The sequence below is a fragment of the Orcinus orca genome, chromosome 16, assembly GCF_937001465.1.
Source record: "Orcinus orca chromosome 16, mOrcOrc1.1, whole genome shotgun sequence".
NCBI lineage: Eukaryota > Metazoa > Chordata > Mammalia > Artiodactyla > Delphinidae > Orcinus > Orcinus orca.
The window spans coordinates 82,993,753-83,018,421 of NC_064574.1; the positions used below are offsets into that span (position 1 = coordinate 82,993,753).

The 24,669-nt window shown below is 43.2% G+C and overlaps 3 protein-coding genes across 6 annotated transcripts in view; 1 reads left to right on the forward strand and 2 right to left on the reverse strand.

The window, feature by feature from the left end:
- Window positions 1-361, reverse strand: part of LMTK2 (lemur tyrosine kinase 2) — a 174,639-nt gene extending 174,278 nt beyond the window's left edge. The window contains exon 1 of the mRNA XM_033426620.2: window positions 223-361. The gene's annotated coding sequence lies outside the window, so the exon portion shown is untranslated. The remainder of the gene's footprint in view (window positions 1-222) is intronic.
- Window positions 362-391: 30 nt separating this feature from the next.
- Window positions 392-21,440, forward strand: CCZ1 (CCZ1 homolog, vacuolar protein trafficking and biogenesis associated). 2 transcript variants are annotated; one of them, XM_004268930.4, is made up of 15 exons: window positions 392-524; window positions 1,507-1,604; window positions 1,696-1,789; window positions 2,068-2,145; window positions 2,556-2,603; window positions 3,187-3,270; window positions 4,354-4,529; window positions 8,638-8,719; window positions 10,932-10,993; window positions 11,294-11,405; window positions 12,493-12,526; window positions 13,172-13,289; window positions 19,437-19,595; window positions 19,881-20,008; window positions 21,095-21,440. In XM_004268930.4, exons 1-15 carry the CDS (start codon window positions 411-413, stop codon window positions 21,148-21,150), a joined length of 1,443 nt encoding a protein of 480 aa, XP_004268978.1. In that variant the 5' UTR covers window positions 392-410; the 3' UTR covers window positions 21,151-21,440. The 2 variants fall into 2 exon arrangements, with proteins under 2 accessions (XP_004268978.1, XP_033282518.1); XM_033426627.2 differs by lacking the exon at window positions 2,068-2,145.
- A 1,864-nt stretch (window positions 21,441-23,304) lies between these two features.
- The window catches only part of RSPH10B (radial spoke head 10 homolog B), a 39,697-nt gene continuing 38,332 nt past the window's right edge, over window positions 23,305-24,669 (reverse strand). For 2 of the 3 annotated variants that reach the window (XM_033426624.2, XM_033426623.2), the window contains exon 20: window positions 23,305-23,585. In XM_033426624.2, coding sequence (XP_033282515.1) covers window positions 23,411-23,585 — 175 coding nt within the window. In that variant the 3' untranslated portion in view covers window positions 23,305-23,410. The remainder of the gene's footprint in view (window positions 23,586-24,669) is intronic. The other variant, XM_033426625.2, reaches the window with a different exon arrangement.

The window sequence follows — 24,669 nt, forward strand, 5'->3', positions numbered from 1 at the left end:
GTAGATGATGAAAATGCGCAAGTTGCCTGGCTGAATGCACGACCGCCCCTAACGCAGGGGCTTCCTTTGCACCTTCACACTACCTTCTACAGAAAACTATGTCCGTTTCATTTTTCTTTAAACACGCAACCCTCGCCTTCAGCCAGGCCAGAAATCTGCGAACAAACTAAAAAAACCGATTTCACCCTCAACTTGACTCTTACAGTTATAAGAAACACCTACCCAAGACACAAACGGGAACGAACCCACACAGGCGCGCCAGAAGTGGAAGGTGGGCTGCGAATTCTTCTTCCGGGCCGGCAGCGGACACTTCCGGGACGACGGCGAGCGAGGCGGAAGTGCGGTCTCCTCTCGGCAGCTGTATTTGGGCGGGCAGAGGGAGGCTCCCGAGGCTGGGGGGCCGGGCCGGGATGGCGGCAGCGGCGGCCGGGGCAGGAGCTGGGGCGGCCCAGGAGAAGCAGTTCCCGCCGGCGCTACTGAGCTTCTTCATCTACAACCCGCGCTTCGGGCCGCGCGAGGGAGAGGTAAGCGGAGCGGGGCCGCGCGCGGGCGTCCGTAAGCGGCCGAGGAGGGCGTGGGGCGGCCGTACGGCGTCGGGCCCGAGCAGCCGCAGAGTGCACCGCGGCGTCGGCCCCGGCCCTCCCGGAGCCGGGCAGCACCTGTCACCCTGCCCTCGTCGAGCGGCATTTACCGGGCTGCTTTGTGCCAGGTGTGTGCCCGGGCCAGGGGCTACGGCGGGGGCCACACAACGCGGGCAGCGTCTGTTCTAGGTCCTGACTCAAAGCCTGTGTATTGAGTGAAGGTTCGTCAGGCTAATCACTCCACACAGGTGGAGTCTCTCTTCTCTACATCAATCCTGGGTGATTAAAGTTGAGTTTACGTCTTTGTTGCTAGAAGTCCCCGCCTAGAAGCATGGAACAAGAGTGGGAGACTGTAGTCCTTTAAATGCAGGTTTGGGGGATCTTGCGGAAAGTTTTTTTTTCCAAATTAATAAATTAAATCGGATGGGGGCGGGTGTTTTTTTTAATGGTTATTTTTTAAGGTGGGGACGGTGATTTCCTCAACGGGCGTCCGGCGGTAGGTTGTGTTGGCAGGAAATCACGGTCCTTTTAAAGGCTGTCAGTCTAAATACCTGTGAACCTGCTGGGTTTAATTTGTGGGGAGGTGTTAAGTCTGTGCACCTGCACACACGCTTATTTCTTAACAAGCGTTGGTGTATTACAAATTAGCATGAGGAAAGAAATCCAAAGACTGAGTTTTCAGAATAGTTGTCTAATGCTATTTCAGATGGCATATGATTTACTGAATATCACAATTACCTTCAGGCAGGTGGGCGTTGTTTACACCGTGAGGAGAAGATAATTTTTGTTTTTCTAAAAAAGCGTCGTTTGTTTTGCCAGCTAACGTGTATGGCATGAGAGGTTGACAGTAAATGTAGCACTTTCAACAGCTAAGACAGAAAAAATGCTTATGTCAATGTTGTGATTCTGTTTCTTCATACTTTAGGAGGAGAATAAAATTTTGTTTTACTATCCAAATGAAGTAGAAAAGAATGAAAAAATTAGAAATGTCGGATTATGTGAAGCTATTGTACAGTTTACAAGGTAATACTTTTCAATGTGCTTTTGCGGAGTTCAGTGAATTCTTAAAACTTATGCTGGAGAATTGTCCCTAACATTCTTTTAACCTTTTTAGGACCTTTAGTCCATCAAAACCTGCAAAATCTTTACATACACAGAAGAACAGACAGTTCTTCAACGAACCAGAAGAAAATTTCTGGATGGTCATGGTATTTACATACACAGTACACCTTTTTGAATTTGTATTATAAAGTGATGGGTGATCTTTACTGTTAGGAATTCAGGAAAGTCCTCCAGTCATTGCATCTGAGGAGAGTTACAGTAGGGTTGGTGGCAGTTTAAAAATCAGACTCCTGTTTGGTGTATTTGTTACTGGGGCTCTTTTAAGAAGTTTTGGGTTGGGACATGTCCAAGTTTTTTAATTTAGGGGAAAATTTAAAACACATAGTTGATACGTTGTGTAATTTCGGTTGATCAAACTTTGTAGGTTGTTAGGAATCCCATAATTGAAAAGCAAAGTAAGGACGGAAAACCAGTTGTCGAATACCAAGAGGAGGAGTTGCTGGTAATGTGTCATTTTTTATTTCATATTTTTAGAAAAAAATTTGTTAGTATCTTGAGTGACTTATTTTTTCAGATTTAAGCTATGTCACTTCTGCAGAAGTTTCTCAGGGTACACACAGCAAAATTTTATGCTTATCATTTCCATTAGCACAATCTTATAAAAGTGTATATGTACCGTCTCTTACGAATCCCTTCTACTGATCATCTGTGTTTAAAGCCTTCCTAAAAATTAGGCTTACTGGTTCGTAATTGAATTTAAATACCTCTTATTTTCAGCACGCAACTACTATAGGACCAAGTTTATGGGCATTGTATTGCTTTGCCAAGAGTCACTGTACCTTTGCTATGCAATAGACTTCTTTTGCTTTCCCTTAAATTAAGATCTGTGCCATGTCTTTGTGTTGTTTGTAGGACAAGGTTTATAGTTCGGTGCTCCAGCAGTGCTACAGCATGTACAAGGTAAGCGTGACATGCTTTCTGAATTGAGAGTCTAGCCAGTTACCCCAATTTACATGGGATGTTTAAAATAATTCTTAACTCTTTACATGACTGCGAGGTGACTATGTGTCCATTTTAGGGGGAGGAAATAATGGGGCCTTTGAAACAGTATTGAGGTTTATGCGTGCACTTACTCAGTACTGAGCCCTTCTCTCTTCCCAGACTTGTGCTAGGAGTATATCTGCATTAGTGAACAGTAGAGTCCATGTTCTTGAGGAAAGTACATAGTGCAGGTATTTGCATGATTGAAGGATCTGGCAATATTATTTATGTAAACTGAAACTTAGGTGTGAGTTCAGGTTTCAAAAAAAAATGCCCAAAACAGTTAGGTGATTTTATAAAATTTACAGTATCACTTGACAGTGTTTTGGTATTTTATGACTTATAACTCAGGCTTTTTCATGTAAATATTTTCTATATTCAAAAGGAATTGGGGGATGAAATTAGCGGAATTAATGTAAAAGGAAAAGAAGAACTTGTTATATTGGGAAATTGAAGGACATAAGAAATTGACTTTTTTTTTTTTAATCTTTTACACCGTTAGCTTTTTAATGGTACATTTCTGAGAGCCATGGAAGATGGAGGTGTCAAGCTCTTAAAAGAAAGATTAGAGAAATTCTTCCATCGGGTAAATATTTTGAATTTTATTTGTAATCTTGGTAGTTGTCCAAACAGACTGTTAGAGAGTGACACAGACAGGTTTGTTTCTCACATACAAAAAAAATCTAGAAGTTGGAAATGGCAAAGAGCCTCAGGCATAGTGTGACAAGATCAGACCAGTGAGGAGACTCATTAGATTTGCACTCTTGAATCAGAGCTTCTTGACTTTTGTACACAGCTCCTTAAAGCATCTTGGAGATGTCTTTTGGCTTCATCCTTGTCCCACCTGTGTCTGTCCCTGTGGGCTTACTCAAAAGCAAACTTCCTGTGTGGTGGATCGGTTAATTAGCAAAATCTCACATTCTTACAGATCAATTATGTTCACTAAACAGGCATAATCTGTATTGACTCAAGGTGAAGCCTGTGGCTGTGACACAGGCTTTCTTCCCTTAATGGTGATTAGTGTGATTTTTCTTTCCCAGCTGATGGGAATGTGTCTACACAGCTGCCATGCTCCTTCAATGTAAATTTTGCATATTTGACCTTCCCCGGTCAAATCCAGTTTATCTTAGAGAAATGACTCTCAATTTATCTTTCTCCCTACACTACCTTTGATGTCTATTTTTGAATTATTTTGTTTGTTTTTTTTTAATTATTTTGTTTTTATGAAGTACTTTTCTTTCTTGTTTCTTCACTTTAATGACCATAGTTATTCACTCTGACTGTCCCCTCTTCCTCTTCTTGTCTTAATTTCTCTCCTGTCCATCAACACTGACTGTATGCCCTTCCAGCGTGATTTTAGTATAAGATGGCCCATGATATCATGTGTGGAGGTCAATCTAATCTGAGGAGCACTGATATGAAGACTTCAGCGCTTCAAAGACAGATAGCACAATGCTGAATGAACACTACTTATGTTTGAACTTAATTTTTTGAAATTGGTACTGATTTCAAATCCAGTTCCCTGTGGCTCACCTCCGTGTTGGTCTTGGCTGTGTGCTGTTTGCTAGCATGTAATTGTACCATAAATTAAGACTAATTATTTTCAGTTGTCAGAGTACTGTCTTCAATATACTATTAGTAACTTTTATGCCTTATTTTTTTCCTACAGTATTTGCAAACGTTGCATTTGCAGTCATGTGATCTACTTGACATTTTTGGCGGGATCAGCTTCTTCCCATTGGATAAAATGACTTATTTGAAAATCCAGTCCTTTATTAATAGAATGGAAGAAAGCCTGAGTATAGTCAAGTACACTGCCTTTCTCTATAACGATCAACTCATCTGGTAGGTGTACCCTACGGCTTGGTGTATAGAAGAAGAAAGTCTTTTAGGATCATAAAAAATAGCAATGACTCCGTTGATACCATGTTGTCAAACTGGAAGTAATAGCTGGTGGTGGGTGGAGGGGTAGGATGCGTCTTTTTAGATATTGTTAAAATAAGGCAGTGATTGTTTAAACCAAAATTAGGGTAATTTTGTTTAAAATTACCAAGCAGGGGAGTTTAAAACTGGTTCCACGGAAGATAGAGAAAATGTTAGGTTGAAGAATCCTTTTTTTAAAAAATTAATTTATTTATATTTGGCTGCATTGGGTCTTTGTTGCTGCGCACAGGCTTTCTCTAGTTGTGGCGAGTGGGGTTACTCATTGCGGAGTGGGGGCTATTCATTTCAGTGCGCAGGCTTCTCATTGCGGTGGCTTCTCTTGTGGATAATGGGTTCTAGGCACACGGGCTCAGTAGTTGTGGCTCGCGGGCTCTAGAGCGCAGGCTCAGTAGTTGTAAAGCACAAGCTCGGTAGTTGTGGCGCACAGGCTTAGTTGCTCTGCGGCATGTGACATCTTCCCGGACCAGGGCTGGAACCCGTGTCCCCTGCATTGGCAGGCAGATTCTTAGCCACTGTGCCATCAGGGAAGCCCCATAATTTTCATACTTCCTTTTAAGGAAGCTAGTTTTTAAAAAATATCCAACAAGTTATAAGTGCTATAAAACCAGGAAGTAACCCACTGTCATCAAACTGTGTTTGCGTCCTGTAGTAGGGACAAATACATAATTTCTTTGATGAAAGCATTGATACTCAAGAAGCAAACATAAACTGTTACTAAAAGCTTTCAACTCCCAAACATGGAACTCTGGAAGAGCTGTGTGAACGTGCCTGAGACCGCGGGGAGAGGTCCCTGAAGACTTGAGTGAGAGCCAGCCTGTCTGTTCACAGCTGACAGTGGTCTGCCTGTGATGAGCCGCTGAGGTTCACGGGGGAGCAGCCAGCTGAAAGCCCTCCGGCAGCTGCTCAAGTGCATTCGGTTTTTGTGTTTGTATCTTCTGGCATGTTGTTTGTGCTCCGAGAACGTTGATGGTGAGCTCAAAGCAGATGGTAGGAAATACCTTAGAGTTCTGTTTGGACCGTGTTGCGTCTAACTCGTGGATTTGGTTTTAGCAGCGGCTGTGAAAGGATTTAGCAGTGGCTCCTCTGTTGGGAGGAAGGTGTCAGTTGACTATCTCGCCCAGTGTTTTTGGCCTGTTTTTTTTTTCGGTATGCGGGCCTCTCACTGTTGTGGCCTCTCCCGTTGCGGAGCACAGGCTCCGGACGCACAGGCTCAACGGCCATGGCTCACGGGCCCAGCCGCTCCGCTGCATGTGGGATCTTCCCGGACCGGGGCACGATCCCATGTCCCCTGCATCGGCAGGCGGACTCTCAACCACTGCACCACCAGGGAAGCCCAAGGGGTGAATGCTTTTATGAACAAATGCCTTAGCTATTTCTTAAGTTAATCAAAGTTGACCAGACTCTTTGATCTTGGCTAGATTATTTTACATTCAACACGTGACAGTGACATAGTCTGTATTATAGAGTAAACTGATCCTACCTTGAAGGATTATGTCGAATGATGGCCCCTTCATTCTCGGTAACGCTCCCGCTGAAAGAGATTCTCGAATAACTTGGCATCGCCACCAGAAACAGAGTTGGCGGGCTCTGGAGAAGTGCATAGATCCCGGACCACGGCTGTGCGCAGCTCACAGCGCTGGAGTTGAGGCTTCACTCAGAGCAGGTGTGGAGGTCTTAGAGCAAAATAGGTGAAGCCCATTTAGCATTTAAGTAAAAACAAGGCACAGAGTCATATAAAACAGAAAGAAAAATCAGTCTTGAGAAAGTAGTAGCATCTCATGCACACAAATAAATCAGTTGAGCAGAAGAATAATTTTTCTTTTTTTTAAATCATTCATATCAAATGACTATTTGAGAAACTTTTGAGAACATGTGTACTTCTGAGCACCCGTAGGCTGTTTCCTGTTTTTTTTTTTTTTCTTCTGTTTCCTGTTTGATGTGAGCCATTGACAGAGTTCTGAATCATGTGGACCTGTCAGTACAGGGTTTTGTTTGCTTTTATTTGTTTACTTGTGCTAAGAAAGGAACTCTTGTTTTTTTGGGTTGTTTGTTTTTACTTTTTATTTTGAGATTATTGAAGATTGGCATGAAGTCGTAACAACTTTTCTGCAGCGGTAACATCCGGCATAATTATAACACAGTATTACTTCATTCACTTTTGTTGGGGAGCAGGAGTTGGGATGGGGGTGGCAGGTACTGGGAAGAGGGTTGCTACAGTCGGAGCTCGTGGACGTTCCACAACCCGGCAGGCCTCCCCATAGGCAGAGTGGGAACCGCCTACTTGCTGCTTCATGCTCTGAACAGCTGGCTGCTACTTATTTTCCTTATAAATTTTCTACCCAGAAAACCAGCATCAAATTACTTAATGCGTAGCATTAAATCTTAAGTGCAATAATAAATGCAAAGCCCTAAGCACAGCGCACATAGTAAGTAGTTAAGAAGTGTCTTCCGTTTCCTTTTATAGGGTGTTTTCTGCTCAGTGTCTCTGGTCTGGAGCCGTACTGTCCAATAAGCATATGATGCAGGCCACAAATGTCGTTTTAAGTTTTCTAGTAGCCACAATAAAATAAAAAGAAACTGGAGAAATCAATTTTAATAATATATTTTTTTACCCCAATGTATCTCAAATATTTTTTCAACATGTAAACAACATAAAAAATTATTAACGAGCTACTCTTTTTGTGCTCAATCCTAAAAGTCCAGTGTGTATTTACACTCATCTCCACCAGCCGCATTTCAGGTGTTCAGTAGCCAGATGTACCCAGTAGCTACCGTTTCCGGAAGCGCAACTCTGGAAGAAATTGCCCAGAGCATGAGTCTTTACATGCTGTCTGCTGCTTACCGTTAGCAAGCTCTCTCCACCAGGAGTTATGTCTTGAATGGAAAGGAACATCCAGAGCCTGTTTTGTGTCTTTCTCTTTCTTTCCTCAGTTATTTCCACAAAAGAAAAGAGTGGGGGACCTTCTGTGTGTTTGATCTGAAAGGTCCATCTGCCCGGTCGGCTGCAGGTTACTCTCAGAATTCGTGTTGTCACAGGCCAAGCGCTGACAGTTCTCAGCTGTTTCTGTTTTGGCCTCACCTTTGGACCCGGGACTTCGTTCTGCTTGGCAGGAAGCTTCAAACTGCTTCAGGGTGTTTGGCCCCTTTAGAGTTTTAGCTGTGGACAGACATTCTGAAAATGGGAGAGGAGAGGTGGTGTAGGAGGAGGTGGAGATAAGACAAATGGGAGGAGTTCAGGGAAGTGGGCCGGGTTTCTGTGCCGAGCCGGGCCGGACTTCTAACATAACCTGCGATTCCACTGGGAAAGAAGACAGAGCCCCTGGAACGTGGTGCAGAGGCTTGGTTTATATCTAGTTAGACTTCCTCAAGGATTTTTTCAATTATCTTGAATAGAAAAAAACGCCCAGATACAGACTCATTGTCTGTTTATATCCTTATCTGAAAAACCGGTTTCAGGTAGAGTCCAACAACACCTGCTAGTTTCTCAGTACTTTTCCAGGTGCCAGATTGGATGGTTTGCCCAAAAGTTTGTTTCTTTCTGTTCCCACTTTTTGCGTACACTGAATCGAGAGAATTAAAATCCAAATACATTTCTGAGACATAGCGTTTTGAGTTCCCCGTCTACAGCATAGCAGTATGTTCAGGATGCGGGGTGAAAGAAAGTGGCCTTACCGTGTAACCCAGAAAGTGGACAGAAACCTGCTACCTCAAGGGGAGCTGCTAATGCTCCCTGGATAATCCCACGTGGTAGGCAAATCAAATCTGCTGTGACTTTTTACTTCAAATGGCATATAAAATGCAGGACTATGTAGTAGCCTTTAGCAGGTCAGGGTAGAGTTCTAGTGCTGGACTCAAGTTTAATTCATTCCATTCTTGAACTTTCCATCAAGGAAAGGGCTTCTTGATATCATGCAAAAAAAAAAAAGAGAGATGAACTTTTATCACAGAGCAATGGAAAGACAGAAGACCAATTCCAGACTTTTAACACAGTGCTTTTCTGATGTTTCAGGAGTGGATTAGAACAAGATGACATGAGAATTTTATACAAATACCTCACCACATCTCTATTTCCAAGGCATATCGAACCTGAGGTATGATGGGGTACTAATCTCTAGATAAATAGATAGATGGATAAATAGATATATAGACAGACATATATATATACACACACACACACACATACACAGATTTGGGGGTGGAGTAACTTGGTGGGTGGGGCAGTTCTGATCTGTATTTTACATTATTAGTGTGATGTTTATTCGTGTAGCTGTCCGTTGGTATCCATGGGGGATTGCTCCCAGGAACCCCCAGATACCCAGATCCACACACGTATGCTCAAGTCCCTTATATAAAATGGCATAGTATTTGCATGTAACCTACACACATCCTCCCTTACACTTTGAATTGTTTTTAGTTTATTATAATACCTAATAAAATTGAACAAAAAACACCTAATACAATGCAAATGCTATGTAAATAGTTGCCAGTGTGTGGAAAATTCAAGTTTTGCTTTTTGGAACTTTCAAAAGAAATTTTTGCCCCAAATATTTTCAACATGCGGTTGGTTGAATCCACAAATGTGGGATCTGCAGATGTGGAAACCTCAGATACGGAAGGCCAACTGTATATATTTAGCGTGTGTCACTTAGCACAGCAAACCACGTATGTCAGCTTTTCTTCATTTTGTTACGTTCAAATGCAGTTGCAAAGCTATGTTTTTAAGGGGAGCAATTCATTGAGTAGAGGAAAACTGGATTTTTATGTCGGGTTCTGGGAACTCTGAAAATGCCAGGGATCTTGGACAAAACAGTGTTAATTCTGTGGTCTTTTCACGTACAAACATGAGATCTGATTTTGAGTTGATTTTATACTTCCCACCTGGCTTTTCCATTCTGACAATTTCTCAGTTTTCTGCAGAGAACTGTAAATAATACTGCAGTGTTTTCTGCAAAGTATCTTTTCTTAGCTTTAGTTAGGTTGGAAGTGAAAAGTGTTCGTAAACCATAACATTATCATTTTGACCCAGGAGCGCATACACGCACCCTCTCCCTCGCTCTGTTTTTTAAGGCCATGACCTGAAACAACAGGAAAAAAGTCTCTTTGATAAGAAATCTCAAGGTTTTGAGAAGGACCTGGTCCTGCACTTTGCTCCTTTCTGGGTAGTTTGAATACAGTGGCTAACGTTTCTGGAGTGTGTACCATACGCCAGACACGGTGTAAGTGCCCAGCACACTTGCATTATCTCATGACATCCTGACAGCCGTCCTGAAAGCCGGGTACCTTATCTCCATCTTACAGATAGGAGACCCAGGCCTGGGGGGCTTACGTGATTTAGCCCCATGTCACCCAGCTAGTAAGTGAAGGAGCCAGGACTTGATCTCGGGGTCTGGCTAATGCTAAAGCACCTGCTTCCAACCACACCCTCAGAAGGATCCTTCAGGAGGCTTTCCCATGGTGGACAGTGCTGTTGCAACAGCAGAACACTCTATTGGTGCTTTATTATATGTCTAAAGAGCCGGGCTTATAAAATAGGAATGTACGAAGTGGCAGTGAGGACGTGGATATGTGAGGACTTCTCTCGCTACAGGCTGCACGTGTGAGAGCTGTGCATTTTCACTATTGGATTTACTGTTTTTCAATCTTTCATTTTCAGTTACATGCTAGAATTTTATATAGACTAGAAGAACATCAAGAAGTTTTAGAAGAATAATAAGTTTTAGCTAATGTGACTATTAGACTTGGAATTTTTTTTCATTTCCTATGCATATTGAAGTAGTGTATCTTCAGCAGAAGAAACCAGGAATGGGTTACATAGATCTATGAGGAGGCACCATGTCATGGCTGAAGGCAGGGACTTTCAGGTCACACAGGCTTGTGTTTGATGCCTGGCCCCTCCACTCAGGGGCTGGGTGTGCTGGTGAACTTCTTCAAACTTGTTTCCATTTCTAGAAAATAGGAAGACGGCATTCCCCATAGGGGTGATATGAGATGAAATTATGTAATTTATGTCATCGCCTAGCACGTATTAACCACATGGGAGATTTCAATTATTGCTGTAAAAGGAACAAAATCACTATGTGGAATTTAGGGCACAGTGAAGTTATGATAGTTCTGTTTATTAAAACCAGTGAGTTCTTTCTGTACCTCTGTAATCACCCCTCCCTTTTTTTTGGTGGAGAGGAATATGGAAAATTGATATAGAAAAATGGCATGGAGCCAACTAGTAAATATAAATGCTGTTTTTCAAAGTTTTGAATATAGGAAATCTAATAAGTCATTTGTCAACATTAAATTTGTTTACAGTTGGCGGGAAGGGATTCTCCAATAAGGGCAGAAATGCCCGGAAATCTTCAACACTATGGAAGGTAGGACTTCTGTCCTTTGATAGACAGTATTGGATTTTATTATCTTTTTTGGTAAAGATAAAATCATGAACACTGAATTACCTTTGTGCTACTCTAGTGACAATAATCAACAAAGGAAATTCTTTTGTTTCCAATGAATTAAAACGATTACTTTTTTGTATTCTGATCTGATGTTTTCTAAGTAATGTCTAGCTTCCCAAAAAGGCCGTATATTAACACCCTTATAGGAGTGCACTGTTTATATATTCCTGTTTATAATCTGCCTAATTGAATCAAGTCATCTCTGTGCTTCCTTTTCAGATTTCTCACTGGACCCTTGAATCTGAATGATCCAGAAGCAAAATGCAGATTCCCCAAAATTTTTGTAAATACAGACGACACGTATGAAGCTCTGCATTTAATTGTTTATAAGGTAACAGTGGCCTTTCTCTCCAGGGTTACAGATGATACTAAAGTAAATCTTTCTGCACGGGTACACTAGTCGGTGCGCAGACCTCACGTTTCTTGGAACAGGTGTCGCAAGTTCTGATTATTGTAAAACTCAAAATGGGTGCTTTCTGGAGTAAGAGGGTTACTTTCAGTCCCCATTAAACAATAGTTCTGTGATTAGCAAGAGTTACTGTCTGAGGCTGTGACTCAGATTTTTCAAGTCCTGCACGCGGACAGATCAGAGGCCGTCAAGGCCGGTGTTGCCTGTTGTTCGATGCCTGCCCACACTCCAGTGGATTCTGCCTTCGCTCTGATTTTAAAGCTGTGGACTTGCTAATTCCATAAGGATAGTCTGAGTTTCTGTCAGGATATTATCTTCTAAGGATGTATATTTATGTTAGGTTGGGTTTATTTATTTACTTATCTTTGGCTGTGTTGGGTCTTTGTTGCTGCGCGCAAGCTTTCTCCAGTTGCGGCAAGTGGGGGCTACTCTTCGTTGCGGTGCGCGGGCTTCTCATTGCGGTGGCTTCGCTCGTTGTGGAACACAGGCTCTAGGTGCGAGGGCGGTAGTTGTGGAACACAGGCTCAGTAGTTGTGGCTCGCGGGCTGTAGAGCGCAAGCTTAGTAGTTGTGGTGCACAGGCTTAGTTGCTCCGCGACATGTGGGATCTTCCCGGACCAGGGCTGGAACCCATGTCCCCTGCATTGGCAGGTGGATTCTGAACCACTGCACCACCAGGGAAGCCCCATGTTTTGGTTTCTTGTTAGAGCATTTTAAATCATCTCATTTCCCTTATAAATAGTTCATTTTGCATCTCTAACTAATAAGGACCTCTGTTTTAACATCACCACCTGCCATTATCACACTGGACCAAAATAACGTTAATAACTTCCTTAATACCATCTATTATCCAGACCCTATCCAGATTTCTCCAGTTGACTAAAAAAGTCTTTATAAAGTTGATATATTTAAATAAAGATTTAAACAAGACCACTGCATTTGATTATTTAAGTCTTCTTTTTTGGTACCATTATCTAATCTTTGGTTTCTTTTCTCCCCTCCCCCCGCAGGCCATGAGTGCAGCTGTGTGCTTTATGATCGATGGTAGGTACACACCTGTATCTGATTTCACCTGATTAGCTAAGCCTTTTCTCCTTACACTTTGCTGTGGTCTGTTCCTAAATGATAAACAAGTTGTGGTAGCAACAGGGAGGCTGTATTAAGCCTCCATCTGGGGCCTCTGCCATCTTAACCAGCTATTTCTAATATCGTTAAAGTCCCAGCTTTCTTGCTTCTCAGCAGTAGGACCTGGGCACCTTTCTGTGCCTTCCTGCCCGTGAAACGATTATGGGAGTACCCATCTCAAAGGGAGCTTTAGGATTAAATGAGGGAATATTTGTAAAGCGCCAACAGTGCCTGGCCTGTGAGTGCTGTGTAGTGTTTGTTAAATAAATATTTGACCTTCCTAGGTCTACTGGGGATAGGCAGTCAATTTACTACCCCGCAGGGAGTGCTTCAGTCAACAGTCACAGTGAGATAGTTCTTTGCCTTTTTTTCATCTTAAATATGACTGATTCTGGCTCCTCTGTTTCTCTTCTATTTGGGAGGGGAGGGGGACCTGATCATTTAATTATTTTCCAGATCAGTACAGTTTTCATTTGAATATTGTTGTTAAGATGGTAAAATGAAAATTGACCTTTTTAACACAGTGTCCTCACACTCACTTGTGTTTCTTGAATTACTTGTTAGCTTCTATCCAGCCTACATTGGACTTTTGCCGAAGACTGGACAGCATTGTTGGGCCGCAGCTTACAGTGCTGGCATCTGACATTTGTGAGCAGTTTAACATCAACAAAAGAATATCTGGGTTTGTACTTTGCTTTGTGTTTGCTTTCAAGCATTTAACTGGCTTTGGAAGAATAAGGGTGGTTTTTGCTTAGAACATGGATGGTGTTAAGGTTCGTATAATCTCTGAATCCAGAGAACAAATGTGTTGTTTGGTCCTGTCTGCAAAGCTTCCTAGGGAGCTGTTCGTGAGTTTTTCTGCTCCACAATGATGGTCGGGGCTGGGTCTTCTCTTAATGCATCCCCTCAGCCCTCCCCAGTGGTGGTGTGAACATGTGGGGTTAGGTGTGCTAGCTCTGCCTGTGGTCTTGGCCTTGTGAGTTCACTTCACATCCCACATGACCCGCCCAGGCTGTGAAATCCACACTGGCAGAGGTAATCAGCAGGGTTTTGCTTTGCATAGACGGAAAGCACTTTGCCTCTTGTGCAGAAGTGTTCCTGGTGAGGTTGCCTGTGACGTAAGCCAGTAGGCGTTGGTGCTGAGTCTGGCGTCTTGAAAGGCTCTAGACTGAGTATCAGGAGACTCGAGGTTAAACTCACCTTGGTTCTAAAAACACCCTGAAAAGTCACTGAACCTCTTTCTACTCTTTTCTCAGGGCAAAGTCAAATGACTGTAAAGTGTGTAGATGGAAAGTACTTTAAGGAATAAAAGGCTTCTTTATATGGGCTTCCCATGTGTTTGAGAATTTACTAAAGTGCTGTGAATTTATATATAACCTTGTGCTTGTCGTGATCATATGTTGTATGTATGTGGTCTTACATAAGCACCAGCCCACAGAGAGGTCCCACACGGGCTCCAGGTGAAAGCACGGGTAGGTTTTGTATCTGCAAGTGGATTTTTACTGCTGACAGCTTACGTAGTTTTAGAAAAGATACAGCCAAGGAATGAAAGTGCCTGACCAACTTACATCTTGACAGTGCTGTTTAATCTAATTTTTTGACCATGAACCTGCCAGATTTTCAATTTTGAAGGAAGCATGTGCCTTAAATCTGTGTTGGATCATGCAGGTTATGAGTGGAGAATGATCAAGTGTAGTTACTTACATCCCCAAACCCTTGGGAGATGACTGGACATTTTAACTGCTCTGCCTGTGCTTTCGGCAGATATGATGAATATCAGGTAACTCACTGACAGATATCCAGAGGTAAACTTGCTGTCTAGTACCTTTTATTTTACACATCAGGTTAACCCTCTTGGGGATTGTACAGAAGAAAGGAGATGGCCTTGGATATTAATTATCCTATCATTAGACAGCAGTTTTCTCTCCGATATTTTATTACGAAAATTTTCAAACATAGGAAGGTTGAAAAAATTGTACAGTGGATACACATATACCCCCACTTAGATTCTTCCATCGGCATTTTGCCATGTATGTTTGGGCACAAATCTGTCAATTCCTGTCTACAGGACTGTTAGGAGAATCACTGCACAGTACCATTAGCCCCTGGAGGATAGGGTACCTGGCAAACGTGATGGTAAAATAAGTGCCACACAATTTAGGGGTGTGCCCAATAACAGGAATTCTAGGAACGTACTTGTTCTTGTCTTTGAAACCGTGACCTGAAGATGGCTCTCGATGCATCTGAGATGTTATATGTAAGGAGCTTTGATTGCCAAACCGTAACCATCAACTGACTAAAGATAAAAGCTTTTGAGTACAAAAGATAATGTAGTTTTCTTCCAGAAATCCTTCTGACCCAAATCAAGCCATTTTATATGCCAATTCTGGGACCTCCATAAGTCATATCCCAGAGAAATTAGAGGCAGCCCTGAGGGAGGAAAGACCCCAGCCAGCAGCATGTCAGGGGCATTGTTGGGGGGCAGAGGAGGCTATGTTAGCCAGCCGTCCTGATCCCAGAGACCAGCTCAGGGGCCTCTGTTCTCTCGGCTGCAGCCCCCACTAGAAAGTGCCCACGGGGCTGTGTGCCAGTGTTTAGCATTGAGTCCAGATTTATAAACTGCATCTCTTAACGTTCCTTTTTTTTTTTTTTTTTTTTTTTTTTTTTTTGCGGTACGCGGGCCTCTCACTGCTGTGGCCTCTCCCGTTGCGGAGCACAGGCTCCGGACGTGCAGGCCCAGTGGCCATGGCTCACAGGCCCAGCCGCTCTGCGGCATGTGGGATCTTCCCGGACTGGGGCACAAACCCGTGTCCCCTGCATCGGCAGGCGGACTCTCAACCACTGCGCCACCAGGGAAACCCTTAACGTTCCTTATGAAATTGGGGTCAGCCCTTTAAAGAATGGTGTGAAGTAGGTTTGTTTGGTGATTGGTTTCTATTCCTTTGTGGGCCACCTCAGTTTTTTTCTCCTCTAGAACTTAAAATTCTATTTTTTTTTTCTTTTTTTGAGAGTAATTTATGTCCTTAATTTTTAAAGGATTCCAAAATAGAAATATGGGATATCTTATTTGGCTTCTGTCTTTCTGGACTTGTACACGCATATAAACACAGTGACATACACACATGGTGTTTTTACACATGGACTTTTGAAAATATATCATGCTGTAAATCTGCAGCTTTAAATAAATAAATATATATATGGTATGAGCATCAGTTTAAACCAATAAATACAGACCTACCTCATTCTCTTTAATGGCTTCATAGTATTTAATAGGAAAGGTGTGTTTTATTTGCTTAATCGTTCTCCCATTTAATGGTTAGGGCTAGTTATGGCTGTTAGTATTACAAACAGTTCTGTATTGAACAGTCTGGTACTTAAACACCCAATTATGTCCTCAAGAGAAATCCCTAGGATTGAGCTCGGGGGCAAAGGAAATGCACGCTTACCATGTGGCTCGGCTCCCGCAAGGATGGAGCCATCTTCCCCTCCCGCCAGTGCCACCAGCTCCTGTTCTCCATGCTCTCGCACTTTGACAGTGACACTGAGGTTGGGCATCTCCTCGTCTGTTTATGGGCATTTCTGTCTCCTCCACAGATTGTCGCCGTCCTCTGGCTCTTTCCATTGAAGTGCTTTGTCTTTTTTCTTTTACATCAGTACTCCTAATGTAATACCCTTGCCATGTTGCGTCCTCTCTCCTTTGTATTTAGTCAGTTTTATTAATCATTGCCTTTGGATTTGTCTTCAGTGGCACACTTGGGGCTTTCCACCCCAATATTGTAAAAATGTCCCATTTTTATGTCTGGTACATTCCTGGCTTTATTTTCTGTGTTAAATCTCTAATTCACCTAGAATTTTTAAGGGCTTGCAGGAGGGCTGTAACTTAAAGTTTTCCCCCAAATCGATGGTTTTCTGAATCTGAGACTTCAGTTTTTGTTTCTTTCACACACCCCATTCACTGGCCAATTCTAATATTAAATTTGAAAAGGCAGGAAGGAGGAGGAGGATGTAGGAAGTTATTAGGAAAGGAGCCTCTTTCCTGTGAGCAATTTTTTTTTGTAATCCTTTTTTATCAGTCTTCTTGAATATATGTGTAAAGTAGCCCAGTTGCCTAGGAGGCTGACTGCGCTGGATTCCTCCCACAAGTGAGCAGTGTAACTATTAGCAGTAAGGTTTGGTTATGATCAGACCCCGGATCGGACATGGGGAGGAGCCGGACGAAGGCGAGATGGGAAGAATTGGCCCCGGCTGTGGTCAGTGGTGGTTAATGGTGGAGCGCGGTGGAGGAAGTCTTCTTTGCCTTAAGTTTGGTCCGATTAGTGAGGAATGGCCAGTAGCCATATCCATCTAGAAATCGTCTATCTGGCAACCCTCAGCTCTCTGGAACACAGCCCAGAACAGATGAAAACCACAGCTGGGCCCTGCTCCCAGCCAGCTGTCCCAAGTACACAGGCGAAACTGCGAGCAGTTACGTGTGCGCTGAACATCTGGTCATTTCCTCCCCTGGTTCACAGCTCACAGTAACCTTTCCAGGTGGGCTTTGGAAGTGTGGGAAGGTTTTCACATAACTGGTCCTTAAACATATAATCTCTGGCATCTCAGTAAAATTGATGCTCTTTACTCATGGGAGATATCCCTGTGACCTCTTTTTTTATATATAAATTTATTTTATTTTTGGCTGCATGGGGTCTTCGTTGTGGTGCGTGGGCTTCTCATCACGGGGGCTTCTCTTGTTGAGGAGCACGGGCACTAGGCGCGTGTGCTTCAGTAGTTGTGGCACATGGGCTCAGTAGTTGTGGCTCACGGGCTCTGGGCGCAGGCTCAGCAGTTGCAGCGCACGGGCTTAGTTGCTCTGCAGCGTGTGGAATCGTCCCAGACCACGGCTTGAACCCGTGTCCCCTGCACTGGCAGGCGGATTCTTAACCACTGTGCCACCAGGGAAACCCTGCTATTTTTAATGTGAGCAGATCTTGTTATCTTTTTTCATTTTTATTTTTATTTTTTTAATTAATTTTTTTTGGCTGCGTTGGGTCTTTGTTGCTGCATGCGGGCTTTCTCTAGCTGTGGCGAGTAGGGGCTACTCTTAGTTGCGGTGCGCGGGCTTCTCATTGCGGTGGCTTCTCTTGTTGCAGAGCATGGGCTCTAGGCACGTGGGCTCAGTAGTTGTGGCTCGCGGGCTCTAGAGCACAGGCTCAGTAGTTGTGGCACACGGGCTTAGTTGCTCCGTGGCATGTGGGATCTTCCCGGACCAGGGCTGGAACCCGTGTCCCCCTGCATTGGCAGGCAGATTCTTAACCACTGCACCACCAGGGAATCCCCGCTATTTTTAATGTGAGCAGATCTTGTTTTCTTTTATTAACAGTACATTGCAGGTAACTGTTTTCTATTTTCGTTTTTACATTATCCTTCATGGTGGGTGGAGCGGAAAGAGGGCACATTTGCCCCTGTCCTAACTACCTAAATAACGTCTCTCATGTGAATGTCCATGTGGGATTACAAAAGGAAGAATTCCGATCTTCTTAGAAGAGTGTTGTACATGTTATAAATGAGAGAAAGAGGAACGCCACAGTGTTAGACAAGTAACCAGAACTTTAAGCCTGATCGAAGGTCATAGAAGTTAGTCTGTCCAAACGACGAAATTTACAACTCTTTGCAAACTTCTTTTAAAATTTTCATCTTTCCAGAAAATTTTTCTTGTAGTTATACTTGCTTTTCTTAGACTTAGGGGCCTACTCAAAACAAATTCTGGTTTTATAAGAATTCTGTTTTCATTTTCCTGGGAACTAATTGTCCACATTCTTTCTCGCCTAGAGGTAGAGTATCACAGTAGTAACCACTTCCCCGGAGGCCGGATTTCCGGCACCCTCAGCCCCCCAGTGCGTGGCTGCTCCCCCTGTAGTAAGCAGAGAAGGCTTCTGGCCCCCAGTGGCAGGGCTGCCCAGGCTCTCACGCAGACCCCCGATTGTGAATTTAAGGCACAGTGAGAGGGGAGGGAGGGGAGGCCCCTGAGAGCCGAGTGGCCCAGCTGTCAGGGTGGCTCCCCGAGGGGTATCAGACTCTGACCCGGGAGACAGCAAAGTAGCATTGCCCAGTCACCCAGAATAATGAAAGGGTAAATCCCAATTAAATACTTCAGAGGAGGCTCATACGTTTTAGAATGATCTCTGAGTAGGATGATGAAAGCTTTGTTACTTACAGTGCTAAGCTTCCGTTCTGTGGCAGTTTACATACATGCAGCTGTGGGATAAATGAGATGTACGGGGGTCAGCAAGCTTTTTCTGCAAAGGGCCAAACAGTAAGTACTTTAGGCTTTGTGGGCCGTGTATGTTCCAAGTACTCAACTATCCTTTAAGCGTGAGAGCAGCTGTAACAATACATAGGCATATGGGTGTCCCAGTAAAACTTTATTTAGAAAAACAGGGCCTGGTTTGGTCCCAGAGCCATAGTTTGCTGATCCCTTCACTGGAAGGGTAAGTGGCCTGCATTGATTTACTTTGTATTTTGTTTTTTAAGTGAACAGATAACTGAGTGACTGCTGTTTATAAAACACTGTACTTGAAAAAAAAAAAAATCATCACAGAATGGTTAAAATATTTGTGGTTTTAAACGTACGTACTTGAGCTCGCTGGGAAATTCAGTCATTTTGAATACCTCACGGATATCAGATAAGTTACTGCCGAATGTTACGTCTTAACTGAGGTTCTTGATTTGAAGGCCCAGCCATTGAAAATACCACCTTAGCCATTCCACATTTAGAGTTTTTACAGTGTAGTTGTACATTTGGGTAATTGTTCTTTCAGAAAGTTACCACCTCCATAACATGTTTTCACAGGTCTGAAAAAGAACCCCAGTTTAAGTTTATCTACTTCAACCATATGAATTTAGCAGAAAAAAGTACAATTCACATGAGGAAAACACCCAGTGTGTCACTTACGTCTGTTCATCCAGATTTAATGAAGATTCTGGGTGACATCAACAGTGATTTTACAAGGTAATTCTAACCACCTCACCAGTTAGGCATCCACTTTCTAATAAGAGGACATTAAAGGAATCATCTTCAAAAACCGAGTGACCCCAGGCCCCTTCAGAGGTCTTGACTACCTCCCTGGGCACCAGTTCCAAACATCATTAAGCCCAGAAGGGGCTGGTCACTCACAGGGGACTCCCTGAACTTTTCAAATGGCTCAAGTTTCCTGTTTCTTGTTTTAGAATGTTTTTCACAATCCAGCTGTATATATAAAATAAACAATTGCGTTTTGAAACTCTTTTCTTACAGAGTGGATGAAGATGAAGAAATCATCGTGAAAGCAATGAGTGATTATTGGGTTGTTGGGAAAAAGTCTGACCAGCGGGAGCTGTATGTTATTTTGAATCAAAAAAATGCAAACCTCATTGAAGTAAATGGTAAATAGGGTTTGGTATTTGAGCAGAATTTTAATGCTACTGATATTTAAAAACTATCTTTTCAGTGTACTAAGGACATGCTAAATAGAACAAATCATGACTTGAGATTTTAAGCAGATGCCCCTGTTGCTTAAAAGAAATCATCATTTGGTCTATTCAGGAGTGGGACAGTGGGGCAGTGCACCCCAAGTGTCCACTGTAAGGATAATCAGGTGTGAGGTTTCTTCTGCAGACATCTTCTGGGGTGTATTACATTTTTCTCTTGATACCAATACTTGTATTAATAGTCTATGCATTAGAAACAACCTCAGGGAATACATGCCTCATTTATTTATTTATGGCTGCGTTGGGTCTTCGTTGCTGCGCGCGGGCTTTCTCTAGTTGTGGCGAGTGGGGGCTACTCTTTGTTGCCGTGTGCAGGCTTCCCATTGGAGTGGCTACTCTTGTTGCGGAGCACAGGCTCTAGGCGCGTGGGCTTCAGTAGTTGTGGCACACAGGCTCAGTAGTTGCAGCTCGCGGGCTTTAGAAGAGCGCAGGCTCAGTAGTTGTGGCACACGGGCTTAGTTGCTCCGCGGCATGTGGGATCTTCCCGGACCAGGGCTGGAACCCATGTCCCCTGCATTGGCAGGCGGATTCTTAACCACTGTGCCACCAGGGAAGCCCCTACGTGCCTCATTTAAAACAGGAATTGAGTAAAGTCCAGATAATGACGCCACTGTTGCGGAGCTCCCGATCCACAATTCAGGGCTGCAGCTAGAGTTCCTGTGTTTTTGAATCAGATTCCTCAAGATTTTAGAAGTTGTGCTCCTCACGCCCCAACCCGCGGGTGTCTTAGACACTTTGGGTTTGAGCTGTCTCAGGCCCAAAGAAGCAATGTTACATAGTGTTAAAGTCTCCTGTACGTCAGGTCCTTTTTTCTTTCTCTCGACTTAACATTTCTTATCAAGGCTTCTGAGATTTAAGGTCAAAATTAATGCAGACCTTTATTTATGACCAACTTTACTCCAGGGAATTTAAGGTACTGATATATAACCTTTTAAGTGAGAATTTCTATACCTTACTCACCGTTTTCTATTCTTTTTGCAGAAGAGGTCAAGAAGCTTTGTGCGACGCAGTTCAATAACATATTCTTCTTGGATTGACTGACAAGGGCTCACCGAAACATCTTTTAAAAAAACAGCTCAGCAAGCATTTTGTTTACCTTTGCAGGTTATTGGTCATATTATTGACTGGATTAATGACAATAGTAAAGCAATACTTGCTTTGAAGAATCAAATTTCTACTCAGCCTGATGATCCCCTGAGGTTTTTAGATTTTGAATATTTATGTGGAATTAAAGGTAGCCAGCTACATCTCTTTCATTCCATTCTTTTGACATTATGTGACTATTTTACTGGAAAATAAGACTAATAAATTGTTAAAGTTTTTAAAATTCTGGTCTTGCATTGAGTCTCTCTGGTTGCTTGTTTGTAGACCGCACCAGCCATGGGTCCCTGATTCATCCTCAGGAATAGTCTAGCAGCGAAAGGTGCTCAGAGTTCGGATTCCTTCCCTGGTCCCTAGGCCTGACGTGGTAAACTATGAGGCATTTGCCCAAAGTTATTGCTGGACTTGGTTTTTATCTTGAGCAATAATGGGATTTTTAGACCACAAATAAACATCAGACAAAGAACTTAATGCAAGTGCCTCCGTGTGCTCCAAACATAAAGCCACGTAGAACTCCCAGGCAGGCACAGCCCCACCTGCATGCTCACAACTGAGATTCAGCCTGGCAGGATTTGATTTAACTTTTGGTGGACTGGACATCCCGGAGTTTGGTTGAAAACTAGCCGGGCATGGTCTGGAAAAACCGGTACCAACCCGGCCCTAATAGGAGCTCTCCACGGTCCTCTGCACCCAGCCTGTGAGTTAGGGTGGAGCAGGGAAATGACTTCTCATCTATTTGCAGTTATTTTCATTGTCACCCGCTAACTCACAATCTCCCTTATGATTTCCTCTTACCCCGTGAGATACTTAAAATGGTATGTTTTAGTTTCCAGTGATCTCAGGCTTTCTTTACTGTGTGTTTATTGCTGACTTAGTAATCGCAGCAAAAATAGATCATGGTCTCTGATGTATTATTTGAAGTTGTTGCAGTTTTCAACCTAAAATGTAGTCACTGTTTTTGTCAGTGTTTATTCTCTGTTGCATCCTGGTTGCTAACTCTGTGTTAGTTCCAACTTTGTAGTTTGGTTGGTAAAATTACCTGTATCCTTACTACGTGTGTGTCTTCCTGATCTGTTTCTTCCCTCACGGTAGTATTCCCTGTAATTCTCTCTGCTCTTGCAAGGCTAGTATGTGCGATGTATGTGAGTAATGCGTCGCTTTGGTTGTTGGTCCTTTTATTGTTATCTTTATTTTTATCTGTATCATGCAGATGTTTGCTTTAAATTCTGTTCTGTCCTTAATATTGCTTGTTATTCCAGTCATCTTGTTTAGATTGTCCTGGTACATCTTTTTCTATATCTTTATTTTCATCCTTTCGATCTGGTTTTGTTTAAGATGTTTGCCTTGTAAAGAATAACATTGAAGTGAATTTCTGTTTTTTTTAAACCCAATCTAATTATTTATGGGATTTTGAAGGGGAGGAAAAGGTGAGTTAACCTGTTTGCTTGGTGATGACGGGTAGATTTGTACTTTCCCTGCCATCTTTTGCGTTTTCTGTTTCCATCCTTTTTTCCAACTTTATGTCAGATGATAGTATCCTTCCTTTTTGCTAGTTTGGAAGCTTTAGATTGTATTTTTATGCTTTTGGTGGTTACTCTTATATTGAACACAACTATTAGCTGTAACACTTTCCTAACAGACTTAAAGTATTCACTTAACTGCTGACTGCACAATCCTACATTGTTCGGCCTTTTGTCCATGCAGTGCTGTTTGCGATGCTGTGGGAATGGCTGGGAAAGGACCAGGGAAGAGGCCATGTAAGAGGCAGCATGTGAAGGACAGGTAGGATGTGGGCACAGGGCGGTTACAAGGGGCAAAGGAGGTGTGCCAGGCTCATGGGAGGAAGGCCTAAAGAAACGTTTAAACAACTTCACTCCCCACTGGTTTTATCAGATTCTAAATTTAATCATCCGTTTTATACTTGGATTTAAAAAAAAAAAAACAATGAATACACATTTAATACCCACATCTGTGTATTTTCATTCAGCTCAGTTGTCAAAACGCAGGCATTTCAGTGATCCAACCATATTAGAAACCCAAAACCCAGTGGGCCCAGGTAGTGGTATTTCAAGAAACACTTAGACAAGAAGTAAAACACACGTAATTTTATTGGGTAGGAAATTTGTTACAGGCTTTGGTTCTAAATTCCCTTCACACCTGCTTGTTCTCGTGGCTCATTTACAAACCCAGTGATGTCTACTTTTTCTTTTTCTTATTTGCAATGGATTTGCTGGACTGGGACACCACTGTGTCGTCTTTCAGGAGGCTCGGCATGAAATTCAAGGATGTGGCACGCACTGGTTCCTTGATCACAGTGATGGCGACCTCACAGTCTTGCCTTTTGGTCTCTTCCTCTCTCAAGCTGTTCAGCCTAACAAGAAGCAAACACAAGAAAGTATCTTTTTTTTTTTTTTTGCGGTACGCGGGCCTCTCACTGTTGTGGCCTCTCCCGTTGCGGAGCACAGGCTCCGGACGCGCAGGCTCAGCGGCCATGGCTCACGGGCCCAGCCGCTCCGCGGCATGTGGGATCTTCCCGGACCGGGGCACGAACCCGAGTCCCCTGCATCGGCAGGCGGACTCTCAGCCACTGCGCCACCAGGGAAGCCCGATATCTTTTTTTGTCTTTGAAATTTCAAAACCGGTTTTTATGTTGTATGTGGTGTAAAGTAGTCCATACCTGGATCTCAACAGTTTCTGTGAACAGAACTAAACTGTCATCACTTTGCCTGAAATAAAAAGTGGTGCAATAGCTAGATAGTTTAAGACAGAGTTTTCACACATCTAAGGTGACTTGTGACACACTTGTCTCTGAAGCAACTTAGCTAGTAAGTAGCCTTTTAAAATACTGTTGTAAAAAAATAAAATACTGTTGTAGCCGTTTTCCCTAAGTCTAATGCTCTCTTCCACAGACCAATGGGCTTGAGATGCCCTTTACAGAGGTCAGACATTTGCACTTGGGACTGACCTGTCTGCATGGAACTAAGCCTGGACAGTGGTTCTAGAAAGGTAAGTGTGCGGCCTTTGCTAGGTGCTCACCACGCACCAAGCATTGTTCTCGATGCTTCACAAACACTAGCTCACTCAGTCCTCACAACAGTCCTGCAAGGTATCACCTCCACCTTAAAGATGCAGAAACAGGCACACAGGGACAGACCTCACCAAGGTCACCCAGGTGATATAAGTGATGGGGCTGGGATGTGAACCTGGGCGGTCTGGATCTATGTCATGCTGCCTCCTCGTGGATGCCTGGGGATGCCTTAGACAACCAGGACAGAACTGGTGGCTACGGGTTCCCAGCTGCACATGAGGACGTGCCGCCCTTCGGAAGGCGGAGACTTTTTTTTTTAATATATATTTTTAGATTATTTTATTCATTTTTTTTTGGCTGCATTGGGTATTCGTTGCTGCATGCGGGCTTTCTCTAGTTGCAGCAAGCAGGGGCTACTCTTCATTGT

What these genes read in the sequence shown, in the direction of transcription:
- CCZ1 (XM_004268930.4), top strand. Translation starts at nt 411, where the DNA reads ATGGCGGCAGCGGCGGCCGGGGCAGGAGCTGGGGCGGCCCAGGAGAAG. An exon ending in ACCAAGAGGAGGAGTTGCTG is followed by an intron (nt 2,146 to 2,555) that starts GTAATGTGTCAT and finishes TGTTGTTTGTAG; the next exon opens with GACAAGGTTTATAGTTCGGT. An exon ending in TATAACGATCAACTCATCTG is followed by an intron (nt 4,530 to 8,637) that starts GTAGGTGTACCC and finishes CTGATGTTTCAG; the next exon opens with GAGTGGATTAGAACAAGATG.